The sequence below is a fragment of the Aulonocara sp. 'chitande type north' Nkhata Bay genome, linkage group LG18, assembly GCF_057382095.1.
Source record: "Aulonocara sp. 'chitande type north' Nkhata Bay isolate Kocher_YH1m ecotype deep benthic linkage group LG18, A_spYH_male_GT1.1, whole genome shotgun sequence".
Lineage (NCBI taxonomy): Eukaryota > Metazoa > Chordata > Actinopteri > Cichliformes > Cichlidae > Aulonocara > Aulonocara sp. 'chitande type north' Nkhata Bay.
Genome location: NC_141361.1, coordinates 29016 through 41838, shown reverse-complemented (window position 1 = coordinate 41838; position 12823 = coordinate 29016). Strand labels below are relative to the sequence as shown.

At 44.3% G+C, this 12823-nt stretch overlaps 1 protein-coding gene across 4 annotated transcripts in view; it reads left to right on the top strand.

Moving 5' to 3' along the window:
• Positions 1 to 12823, top strand: part of slc4a2a (solute carrier family 4 member 2a) — a 34640-nt gene that overhangs the window by 5966 nt on the left and 15851 nt on the right. Inside the window, exons 1-5 of one of the 4 annotated variants that reach the window (XM_086273614.1) lie at positions 3147 to 4771; positions 8517 to 8632; positions 8946 to 9099; positions 11956 to 12151; positions 12229 to 12332. In XM_086273614.1, coding sequence (XP_086129740.1) covers positions 8579 to 8632; positions 8946 to 9099; positions 11956 to 12151; positions 12229 to 12332 — 508 coding nt within the window. In that variant the 5' untranslated portion in view covers positions 3147 to 4771; positions 8517 to 8578. Of the gene's footprint in view, positions 1 to 3146; positions 4772 to 6649; positions 6727 to 6756; positions 8633 to 8945; positions 9100 to 11955; positions 12152 to 12228; positions 12333 to 12823 lie in introns of those variants that run through there. The other 3 variants (XM_086273612.1, XM_086273613.1, XR_015126257.1) reach the window with 3 other exon arrangements.

Here is a 12823-nt window from a genome sequence, read left to right as displayed (position 1 = left end):
GGAGGCCAAGGTAATGCCATCCAGAGTAAGAATCTGCTTAGATACCATATTTCTAAGATTTTCAGGGCCGAGTACAATAACCTCAGTTTGATCTGAATTAAGAAGCAGAAAGTTAGCGGCCATCCAGGTCTTTATGTCTTTAAGACATTCCTGCAGTTTAACTCATTGGTGTGTGTTATCTGGCTTCATGGACAGATAGAGCTGGGTGTCATCAGCATAGCAGTGAAAATGTATGCTATGTCTTCTAATGATGCTGCCTAAGGGAAGCACGTATAATGTAAACAGAATTGGTCCTAGCACTGAACCCTGTGGAACTCCATAATTAACCTCAGTGTGTGAAGAGGACTCTCCATTTACATGCACAAACTGGAGTCTATTAGATAGATATGATACAAACCACTGCAGCGCAGTACCTGTAATACCTACAGCATGTTCTAATCGCTCTAATAGGATATTATGGTCGACAGTATCGAACGCTGCACTGAGGTCTAAGGGACAAGCACAGAGATGAGTCCACTGTCAGAGGCCATAAGAAGATCATTTGTAACCTTCACTAAAGCTGTTTCTGTGCTGTGCTGAGCTCTGAAACCTGACTGAAACTCTTCAAATAAACCTCTGCAGATGATCTGTTAGCTGTTTGACAACTACTCTTTCAAGGATGTTTGATATGAAAGGAAGGTTGGAGATTGGCCTATAATTAGCTAAGACTGCTGGGTCTAGAGATGCTTTTTGAGTAAAGGTTTAACTACAGCCAGCTTGAAGGCCTGTGGTACATAGCCGATCATTAGAGATAGGTTGATCATATTTAAGATCGAAGCATTAATTAATGGCAGGACTTCTTTGAGCAGTTTTGTAGGAATGGGGTCTAAAAGACACGTTGATGGTTTGGAGGAAGTAATTATTGAAGTTAACTCAGAAAGATCAATTAGAGAAAAAGAGTCTAACTTAACGTCAATGGTACTAAGAGTAGCTGTAGATAATATTACATCTGTGGGATGATCATTGGTAATTTTTTCTCTAATGATAAAATGTTATTTGTGAAGAAGTTCATGAAGTCATTACTAGTTAACGTTAAAGGGATGATTGGCTCAAAAGAGCTCTGACTGTTTGTCAGCCTGGCTACAGTGCTGAAGAGAAACCTGGGGTTGTTCTTATTTTCTTCAATCAGTGATGAATAGTAAGATGTTCTGGCCTTGTGGAGGGCTTTCTTATAAAGCAGCAAACTATTTCTCCAGGCTAAATGAGGATCCTCTAAATTTGTGACACGCCATTTCCTCTCCAGATTACGAGTCATCTGCTTTAGGCTACGTGTTTGAGAATTATACCACGGAGTCAGGTACTTCTGATTTGAGGCCTTAGTTTTCACAGGAGCTACAGTATCCAGAGTCGTACGTAGTGAGGAGGTAAAATTATTAACAAGATAATCGACCTCTGTTGGGGTAGCGTTCAGATAGCTGCTCTGCTCTGTGTTGGTACAGGGCATTGAAGATGATAACAGTGGGTGGATTATATTCTTAAACTTAGTAAGCAGCACGGTGGCACGGTGGTTAGCACTGTTGCCGCACAGCAAGAAGGTCCTGAGTTCAATTCCACCATCAGGCCGGGGTCTTTCTGTGTGGAGTTTGCATGTTCTCCCCGTGTTTGCGTGGGTTCTCTCCGGGTACTCCGGCTTCCTCCCACCGTCCAAAGACATGCAGCTTGTGGGGATAGGTTAATTGGTTAATCCAAATTGCCACTAGGTGTGAATGTGCGAGTGAATGTGAGTGTGAATGGTTGTTTGTCCCTGTGTGTTAGCCCTGCGACAGACTTGCGACCTGTCCAGGGTGTACCCCGCCTCTCGCCCTATGACAGCTGGGATAGGCTCCAGCGCCCCCCGCGACCCTGAAAAGGATAAGCGGAAGCGAATGGATGGATGGACTTAGTTACAGCGCTTTCAGAAAGACATCTACTGTGATAAAGTCTACTCTCCACTGCTGTGTAATCAATTATTGTAAATGTAAATGTTATCAGGAAATGATCAGACAGGAGAGGGTTTTCAGGAAACACTGTTAAATGTTCAGGTTCGATGCCATATGTTAACACAAGATCTAGAGTGTGATTAAAGTGGTGGGTGGGTTCTTTTACATTTTGAGAGAAGCCAATTGAGTCTAATATTAAATGCCATGTTGAGGCTGTCATTTTTAGCATCTACATGGATGTTAAAATCACCCACAATAATTATTTTATCTGAGCTCAGAACTAAATTAGATATAAAGTCTGAGAAATCAGACAGAAACTCTGTGTAAGGCCCAGGTGGACGATAGATGATAACAAGTAAGACTGGTTTCTGAGTTTCACAGCTGGGGTGGACGAGGCTAAGCATCAGGCTTTCAAATGAATTAAAAGTCTGTCTTGGTCTTTCATTAATTAATAGGCTGGTGTGAAAAATTGCTGCCACACCTCCCCCTCGGCCTGTGCTTCGAGGTTTCTGGTAGTTAGAATGACTCGGGGGTGTTGATTCATTTAAACTAACATAATCATCCTGCTGCAACCAGGTTTCTGTAAGGCAGAGTAAATCAATTTGATCAATTATTAAGTCATGTACTAACAGAGACTTGGAGGAGAGAGACCTAATATTTAATAATCCACATTTCACTGTTTTACTCTTTGGTTCAGATGTGGATACTGTATTGTTCTTTCTTTGTGACTGTTTATGTTTAAGTTGTTTGTTGCTGGTTTTTAGTTTGTTTTTTGTCTGTTTGGGAGCTGACACGGTCTCTATGGAGATGGGTTTTTGGGGGGGTAGCAGGAGGAGAGAAGCTGCAGAGAGGCGTGTAAGACTGCAGCTCTGCTTCCTGGTCCCAACTCTGGATACTCATATTTTGGGGGGTTTAATAAATTTGTCCATATTTCTAGAAATGAGAGCTGCTCCATCCAAAGTGGGATGGATGCCATCTCTCCTAACAAGACCAGGTTTCCTCCAGAAGGTTTGCCAATTATCTATGAAGCCCACATCGTTTCTGGGACACCACTCAGACAGCCAGCAATTTAAGGAGAACATGCAGCTAAACATGTCACTCCTGGTCTGATTGGGGAGGGGACCAGAGAAAACTACAGAGTCCGACATTGTTTTGGCAAAGTTGCACACCGATTCAATATTGATTTTAGTGACCTCCGATTGGCGTCACCGGGTGTCATTAGTGCAGACGTGAATTATGATCTTACTAAATTTACGTTTACCCTTAGCCAGCAGTTTTAAATTTCCTTCAATGTCGCCTGCTCTGGCCCCTGGAAGACAATTGACTATGGTTGCCGGTGTCTCTAGCTTCACATGTCTGAGAACAGAATCACCAATTACCAGAGTAACTAAAGGAGGCCGAGGAGTAACTAAACATCTGACACAATGAGCAAGAAAGTGCAGGAGGGACAGGTGAAGTAGCCATGGTGCTAACGAGTCGGCTACGAGCTAAGCTAAGCTAGCGAAACAGTACAGAGACAGTGAGTGAATACTTTGGCTATAAATTAGGTAGTGAGTACACAGAAAGTGTGCTTCGGATGAAGCACGTGAAGATTATACTATGAAAAAATAATGTATTTAAAAGTTTTTTAATTAAATTGCTAAGCAGATAAGCTACTCAGAAACACCGCTGTGTTTGAGCAGGAACAGGAAGTGATATTCTACCACGAGCGAACATCAAGTCACACACTCTACTGTAAACCCATCACAGTGCAGCAAACTCGTCTGTTCATCCTGCAGAGGATTCTCATGCAGCCTTTAAATAACACAGTCAGTCTGCCCCAGTTTGATTAGCAGCAGGTTTATGAACAAACACAATATGAGACACAATATCTCCTCGCCTTTGAATCTAACCTTCCTGTTTGTCTTATCTCGGCCACATCTCTGTTGAAAATGACATGTTAACGTGACAAAAGTTTGTACTTCAATAAATAAAGAGTAAGTAGTGCCTATAAGTAAGCAAAACAAACAAGAGAACACAGTATTTAGTCAGATACCAGAGTACAGCTGCACTGCAGACCCAAGACCCATTCCAGAAGTCCCTCATGTCTCCTATTCCTGACGCTCTTCCTTGACCTCGATGAAAACGTCACTGAGGTCAAAGGTGAGAAGGAGAACTGCTGAGGACTCAGGAAAAGGGAAGAGGCGTGCACTTAGAACTGGAACAACCTTACACTAGTGTCTTTTTAACAGGAAGTCTGGCGTGTTGAAACTACAATGTGCAGAAGACGAACTACAAAAGGCTGGTCTAGCTTCACCACAGTGTGTGTTCTTGTTTTATGGAGGTCATAGAAACGATAACAGTCTGTAAAGCATATCTTTCTGGTGTTTTAAAGGAGGAGGAACATTTTCTGCAATACTGCTAAAATGATGATATTACTAAAACTTGTGTCCCAAAACTCTTCATCAGTGTCACGCTGAGCGTTCAGAGGCAAGCCCACTTATTGGTCCTCAGTAACTGTTTCCATGAAACAGCAGAAATGAAGTGAACTCAGCTTCTGTTTCTCAGCAGTGCGCACACGGCGAGCGACGTCTCTCTGCTCAGTCTGGAGCTAATAAAACGCTCAGTGTGTCCGATTAATGCCTGAATGAAACTAAGAAGCCACCGGGCATTTACCAGCGTGCCACAGTAACCATGGTAACTGGCACGGTGATCTGAAGGTAAATAAGGTTTGTGTTGTTCTGCACGTGGTACAGTTTGTAATGCTGCAGCTCCACCTGAGTCTTAATCCTCAGACCTTTGCTCGGTGGTTTCCAGAGGTGGGCAGTAATGAGGTACAAATATTTTGTTATTGTACTTAGTATTGTACTTAAGTAGACTTTTCAGGTATCTGTACTTTACTTCTGACTACTTTTTACTTTTACACTTTCAAAAGAGGCAGGAAAGCAACAGCCTGACCTTGAGTCCGAGCTGCGTTTTCTCCAGTGTATCCTAGGCTAGCAGAAGCATTGAGCCTCGTTTCCTTAATGTTTAGACCAGCTGGAAGATCAGTTTTAAGTAAGTCACTCAGCAGCTTCGTCCAATCAAACCACAAGTTTATTTTTATTAAATTGAGTCATGTACGGCGATGAAACGGCGTCTTCTCCCCGTGACCGTGGCGGTCTCAGTGTGGTTGTCAGAGAGACCGTAGCATCCTGTAGCTCCACCCAGCCCCACCCCCGTTACAGCCTCCATCAGACAAATCTGTGTGACTTCTTGATGACTTTACTTTCTTGAAAAACACTTTCACCATCATCATCAAGGTTGTGTATTGGGCCCTTATTGTTTCTATTCCAACTGCTCCCACTTCAGTACATTGTGAGCACCTTTAAGGGCGTGTGCTATCACCACTGTGCAGATGGTCTGCCCTTCTATATCTCTTTTAGGCTAAGACTAGTATTTTTAAGTCTTTTAAAAGCTGCAGATGCTGAAACAGCTTCTTAGACTCCATTAAACCTTGGATGACCTTCTCCAGCCTGATGCAGATAAAGCACAGGTCCTTGTCTGTGCCCAGCGTAGTGAAAGCCCATTAATCACTTACTTGGGTAACTCGTGACTCCCACTGTGGATGTTAGATCTGTGGTCACTCTTGTTTTATCATTTAAGGCAGATTGTACCATTGTGTCGTGCTGTGAACTGGAAATCGTTGTTTGTGCATTTATTTCATCACGTTTGGATTATTGTGAGTCAGTGTTCACTGGTGCAAGCAGAAACTCGCCGGAGCATCTGCAGGTTGTTCACGACGCTGCTGTGAGAACAGATCTTACTCTCACGGACGGCGTCGCTGATGCGGCTGGTTCTGACTGTTAGAGCTCTGTACCGACAAACAGCAGCTTACATCACTGACCTTTTGCAGCCATACGTCCCCAGCAGGTCCCCGAGGTCCTGCTGACCGTATACGAGGCTGAACGGGCTTTCACCTCAATGACTCTGGAGCTCCGAGTGGACTCGTCAGTCTCTTTAAGAAACGACTGAAAACTCATCTTTTACATTTATTGTTTTGCTGTGATGCACTTTGTGGTGTATAAATAAAAGTTGACTTTCTGACTTCATCATCTTCATCTTTATCAGGCCCACCTTCAGGATGTTTGCTATGAAAGTGAGACAGAAGCTTGGCTCCAGCCCACTCCCGGCTCTGTGACATCACAGGGGTTGTGTCCATCTTTTATATACAGTCTAGAGCAGTGAGGCACCATCAGGCCGGACTCTGAATGGCGGCCCTGTCCTCAGGTCTCTGCAGATCAGGTCCTAGTGTTGCTTTTGTGTTCGTCAGACAGCAGAAATCAGTCAGAGAGTTTCAGGCTGTCGTGTGCAGATGATCACACTGACCAATAGAAATGCTCCGTCACCTGCTTTGTGTGCTGGTTGGACAGAATCAGGTGGGAGTTACCTGTCTGTGTGATGTCATCAGAGACAGCATCGGACAATCTGCAGCTGTGTGTGTGTGTGTGTGTGCAGACGGAGGCGGGACAAGCACTGAGTGACAGTGCGGTTGCCATGGTGACCTTCAGCTGATCAGGTTTCTGTGGAGAGTTTGGAGCGCCTCATTTGCAGCGTGTCCGTCTCCTCTCTGCTCCCTCTCTCTGCCTCCTCTCCTCCTTTCAACCTTCTTTCTTCTCCCCCCCACCACCACCTCCCCACCCCTCCATACCCTCCCCCATTTGCCCCCCTCCCCCCCACCCATTCTTTTCCTGTTGGTTTCAGACTTTGCATTATAATTTCTCTCTTTCAGAGCTGCAAGGACGCTGAGGTAGGCTCCAACTCTCTTCCTGCTCACACACTCTCACTCACACACACACACACACACACACTCGGTGGCAGTGACACTGAGCCCAGATCAGTTTAAACCGTGCTTTTGCTCCTGCTCTGAGTTTGAGAAACTGCACCGAGACTTAAATCACAATTAATGATGTCATTATTCAAACCTGCTTTTATTCCTGCTTCTAAAATGAAAATTGAACTTTTAGCCGAGCTGACTGTGGGAAACAGCAGGTTCCTGTGTGAGCTGTGGCACGTTTCTCCTTCCTGCACAGAGATCCTGAAACGTTTTCGAGTTAATAAACCCGACTGTCTGTACCTGCAGCAGCACACCTGTCGGCCCTGCTGAAAATCACACAGAGGTGCAAAACTACAGTCAAATCTATTTGAAAAAGCTTCCTGTTCTCCTCACTGCACCAGTGTGCCTGTGAGCACGCTGGACAGATGCAGTACATTTATAATCACGTAAGACAAGAATCACTCTGCAGGTTACAGGAAGCATTAAAGATGTTTTTTCTTTGTAAATTTCTGATTAAAATTGTTCAAAAATGTCTGACAGTGAATTAAAGCATCATGAGGATCTGAATACTCGGTTTACCTGTTTCACTGAAGAGAGCTCACCTGAAGTTTTACAGGTGTTTGTGTAATTCTGCACTGTGCCACACAGTGGAGCAGTGAGTCAGTGTTAGGCTTATTTAACCATGAGGAAAGCTAAAGCCTCTGAGGGGGTGGAGCTAAAACAAGAGGTCACATACATGAGAACAGGCTGTCAAACAGTCTTTCATTCCAAAGGCTTTTAAAGCAGGAGGAACATCGACCATGGGTCAGGGCGAGGAACCAGCTGGAACGGACAGTCGTAGGACTTTTTCTGAAGCTCGCCTGCTCCCTCACTCTGACCCTCGCAGTCGCATCATTAAAGACCTCTGACCTTTTGCATGTCGTGAGAGTTTTATTTTGATCTGAACTGTCTGCTCACAGACAGAGGTCCAAGATGCGTTAATTACAAGAGTTTTATTAGTAGTCATGTGATTATATCAGGACTACTATGTATTTATAATTAGTACACATAAATAATAGATTCTTGAATTATTTTAGTTATCTTCTGACCTGATTTTTTAAATGCAAACATATTTGATTTAAAGGAATCAAATATTTTTAAAAAATTCATCTCCTAAGTTGTAAGCCTAAGCTCAAACTCAGCTCTGGCCTGATGATCCATCTGGATGTTTCCCTGTGCTGGTTTGGAGAACTCAGCTGCAGAGATGTCTGCCGTCTCTTGAATAGAAACCTCAGCTCTCATGCGTCTGTGCAGAAACCACAATTTCACGATTTCGTGCAGGTCTGATGAGCCCCTACAGGAAGCTCTAAGCTCCGGCGTCCCTCCTAAAGCGAGCTGGGACATTAGCAAGCTGCCTGAACATGGACGTCAAGGTTCCCCCATGAAGCTGCTCACATTAAGCTTCATGGTTTCTGCAGAGTCAGTCCTGAGTGTTAGTTTAAGTTTATGTTTGGTTCCATGAAATTAAAAATTGAATTTTAACCCTTTAAAATTGTGTAAGTTGACCAAAAACCAAGGCTGAAGTTTCACGGTGTGTTCGACGTACACTCTGTACATCAGAGCGTTTCAGCTCAGAGCGGCAGGATTAACGGGCCAAAACATTTCAGGTTTCAACACATTCTGAGATTCAGGATCAGCAGATTCGTAAACAGATTCAGTTCTTACATTTACTGAACAGCGTCAAATAACCTGACCTTTGACCTCCAGTGTACCTCCCTCCCCAGGTTCTGCTGCCCAACCTGCTTCTGAATATCCAGCTCTGTGACCTGCGACCCCTGTGGGAGCCATGAGCCATCATCAGAGCTCAGCGAGTCCTGGTGACACCCTCAGTCAGTCTGCAGTGAGTTTCCACAGAAACCGATGAGCGATCAATAATATCGATCTGATAATGATCACTTATGGGGGAGTTTGCTGTCTGGGCTTTTTGTTCAGTTGTGTCAGTCAGTGTGAGCTACCTCTGTTCTGATTGGCTGGAAACCTTCACCTTTACTTTTTATTTTGTGGTTGTTGTGTGTTTGCGTTAAAAACAAAGTTAAAGACAGGAAATGTTGCCTGTGCAGAGGAAGCACCGAGATCTGAAAACAGCTGGAAACAGCTATGTTCATGAAAGACTCACAACATTTAATTCACCAGTTAGTGTTTTCTATCTTCAGTCTCCTCCTCCTCCTCCACACTGTCATGCTGATGAAGAAGAAGAGGAAGATCTAAACAAGGCCTTTGATGTTCAGGACTTTCAGCAGATCCTTTGTCCTGCAGCTCGCAGCCCGCCAGAGAAACACAGAGTCTATGATGAACAGGACATCGAAGGTAAGACATCCAGATGTCTCCGGGTTCAAAAGACCTCGGAAAGACCCGTTTGGATTTTCTCCATGCGCCTTTGAAAGGATTTAAAACCAGGATTTGGACCGCTCGTATAGGTTCTAAGAGGGTTTAATAAAGTTTGGTTAACCAAGAGTTTCTTAAAACTTTGAAGTATCAGTAAAGTTTCTTTGAGGTATCTTTTATGGGGTGTTGTAAAGGCCTGTTGTCTGTCAATAGGTTTGAGAATTGGGAGGTCCCAGGTGTTTCATGTTCCCTGTGTCTATAATATCAACTTCTTTAGTTTTCTTTACGTATAAAAACCAGCGTACCAGGGTGCTGGAGAGGTTGAACCTGTTAGTTTTCATCCTGGTTGTGGACCAGCGGTCTCAGGATCTCATGTCTGCTTTGGTTTCTTCAGCTCTGAGCAATGACTTCCAATTTGCACTGGGGAGTGTGAACAAGCTGGAATCAGAATCCGTCCTCCAACTTTGAGGCCATAGTCTGTAGTCGGAAAAGGGTCAAATACAGTGAGGAACAAGTTACTGCCCCAGGTCGAGGAGTTCTAGTTTTGGGATCTTGTTCATGAGTGAAGGGAGATTGAGAAACAGCGTGATGTAGCATCATCATCATCACTTATGTGATTGCTGTGCTGTTCGGTTATGGCGATGAGAGCGCTAAGAATGAAGCTGACAATTTACCAGCTGATCTCAGTGCCTCAACTATGGCTGCGAGCTGTGGGTAATGATGGAACGAATGAGGTCCCCGGTACAGGTGGTGGCAATGAGTTACTTTCTCAGGTAGCTGGGCTCTCCATTAGAGATAGGGTGAGGTGCATGGTCGTTTGGGGTGGTGGGTCGGGGTTAGGATACCGCTGCTACTCCTCTGCATCTAAAGGAACCATTTGATGTGGTTAGGGTATCTGACCAGGAACACCTCCTAGGTGGGGCTCCTTGGAGGCCCCAGCAGCAGACCCAGGTGAAAGGTTGAATCTCTTGGCAGGCCTGCAAACAACTCAGTGTCAACTAACTACAGTGTTAGACGCAGGTTTCCAGTTCACTGACCCCTTAAGGTCCAAGCCCCAAGCTATGATGACCTCTGACCCTGTGCTTTAACCTCCTAAGACCCGAACTCTTTCATGGCATGCATTTTTAAATTCTCTTTGCCATTTGGGCTGTTTGGGACCTGATTAATGTAAAAACAAAGAATTACCAGATTTTTTACCTGATTTTTGTTTCTGAGAGAAATGAGATCCACTTTTGAGGATATTTGCTTTAAATTTCGATAGAACAGAGGCGGTATAATGTCCTCGTAAGTGGAAATCAGGCCCTTGTAGAGCAAAATTTTGTATTTTGGTCTAGACAACCCAAAATGTGATGTCCACATATGTGGATGCCAGGTGCCACATACATCCAATGTGATCCAAACTGGACAGAACCAGAGCCAGGAACAGTTCAACTACACATTTAATCCCTGTAAGAGTTAAAAGCTTTGGATAGCTCATTGCCCAGACTGTGCATAATAATAATACAAAGGTTTCCGTGTTAAAAACAGACATCTCTGTAGTCAGTAGTGAAATCAGGTCAGTGTGACATCGCCAACAAAGAATCTCTTTAAGGGAATTCATTTGAAAGGAAAGCTCTTGTTGGAAAGCCCAAAGCTGGGCTTGTGCAGCATGACGTTAATGTTGGCTGACGTTAGGAGGCTAGGAGACCATCAGAGATGAAGCCAACTGATGTGACTAGGGATGGGTATTGATAAGATCTTCACGATTCCGATTCCATTTTCGATTCTGTTTAACGATTCGATTCTTTATCGATTCTTTTTAAAAAGGAGAACACTAAGGTCGATTAGCTTAGAACTTTGTTTTATATCTTCTCTTTGAACAAGATAGAAATTTAGGAGTAACATGGCCTTACAAACCCAGCAGTGAGATCTTAAGAGATCCACAGCCTACGGCTCTTCAATGGGGTGTCACAGGGTCCCCAGGAAAAACATTGTAAATGTAAAATAAAAAAATAAATATTCTTCTGTAGCAATAACAAAGTATAACATAAATTATTCTGTAGCAATTACACAAGAATATCCAGTAATGTCCCTGCCTACAATTAAACACATTCACTTACTGAAAATCATCTGCTGTGGCAAACGGGTGGAAGCCTTTGACCACAAACTGAGTCACTGCTCGGTGACATTCGTCTATCCTGCCTGAAAGGAGACGCTGCCGGCAGACTGCAGCGAGAACTGCCAGCATCTGAGCCAGACTCTGTCTCTCTCATCATGGTCACTAAATGCACAGTAATGGCAGGTTTGTAATAAGGCAGATCGCGCTAACATAATATGCACTGTTAGTTGATTATTTACCTGCCGCATTAACGGGAGAGGACGTGCAAACGTTACCGCTGCTGCTGGGTTGAGATTCACGAGTCCGGAGCGGAATTAAAAACACGACATTCATTTAAGGTCATCGCGTGTTTTGTGAGCAAATGCTTTTGCATATTCGTAGTGTTTCCTCCCTTAAATGAAATATCTGCTTTGCAAGTATTGCAAGTTGCCCTGTTGTCATCCGTTCTCATAAAGTATAACCAAACTTTTGAGCGTTTGAGCCGTTTAGGCGCCATGTTACCCGCCAGGTAAATGACGCTCCGCAATGTGGTGACGTCATTCGGGGCGACTGGAATCGATAAGGGAATCGTTTGCAAAAATGGCAAACAATTCCAAGGACTTGAAACAGTGGGAACCGGTTCTCAACAAGAACCGGGTTTCGATACCCATCCCTAGATGTGACTGTTGAATTTCAGGTTCTTGAGCAGGTTCTCGTGTTCTGATCTCCTCCTAAAAGTCCAAACTGTCTTCCTGTCGCAGAACACCGCCACTCTTCCCTCCATGTCCATCACCCTCTTTCCAAACCACCCACCGACAGCAGGAGGAAGAAAACTGCCGAGGGGAGGAAGGAGTGTAGGCGAGGCTCCGCCCCCAGCAATGCAAGTACCATAGATGAAGACCAACAGGACGAAGAGCATGGAAAGGAGGAGGAGGCCTACAGTCAAACTGATGGCGAGTGAGTGGCACACCTGTCAGGTAACGTGTTTTCCTGCACTTTATTAGTGTTAACCTGTGGCACCTCCCCCTTCACAGTGATCCGACCACCATCTCGTCCAATCGCAACGGCACCGTGATGAGCGCTGCAGATGCCGACGAGTCCGAAACGTTGACGTCTGTGGACCTGGATGGCATCAAAAGTCAGTCAGAGCTCATTTTGAATGTGACTTGACTCTGAAGCAACAGAACGCTAATTTCTTTGTGTGTTACTTCTTCTTGTCGAGTTTCTCTCGGACACGTGGTTCACAGACCGTTTGTGGTCAGGTTTTCTTTTCCTCGGGGTCAATAAATGATTCTTATTCTGATGTGTGTGTCGTACATTCAGACTCATTACAATCCACGAGAGAGAGAGGATTTGTTCTTTTTCCTTTAATGCTTGTCTTTGATTAGAGGAATGTAAAAATAATTCAAACTGAAGTCCATCTAAAAGTGTTGTTTTTTCGAGCAGTGCACCCCCTGCAGGCGGTATGAAGAATTGCATGTAAAACGTGCAGTAGGATAAACTTTTCACACAGGTGACATAAAAATGTGACCTTTTATCAGTGGTCCATGAAGAAAACTGCAGAATAAAGCTTCTGCATGAGTCGGGGTGGGGGTGGTGTGGTGTGGGGGGGGTCACATGACCTGTGTG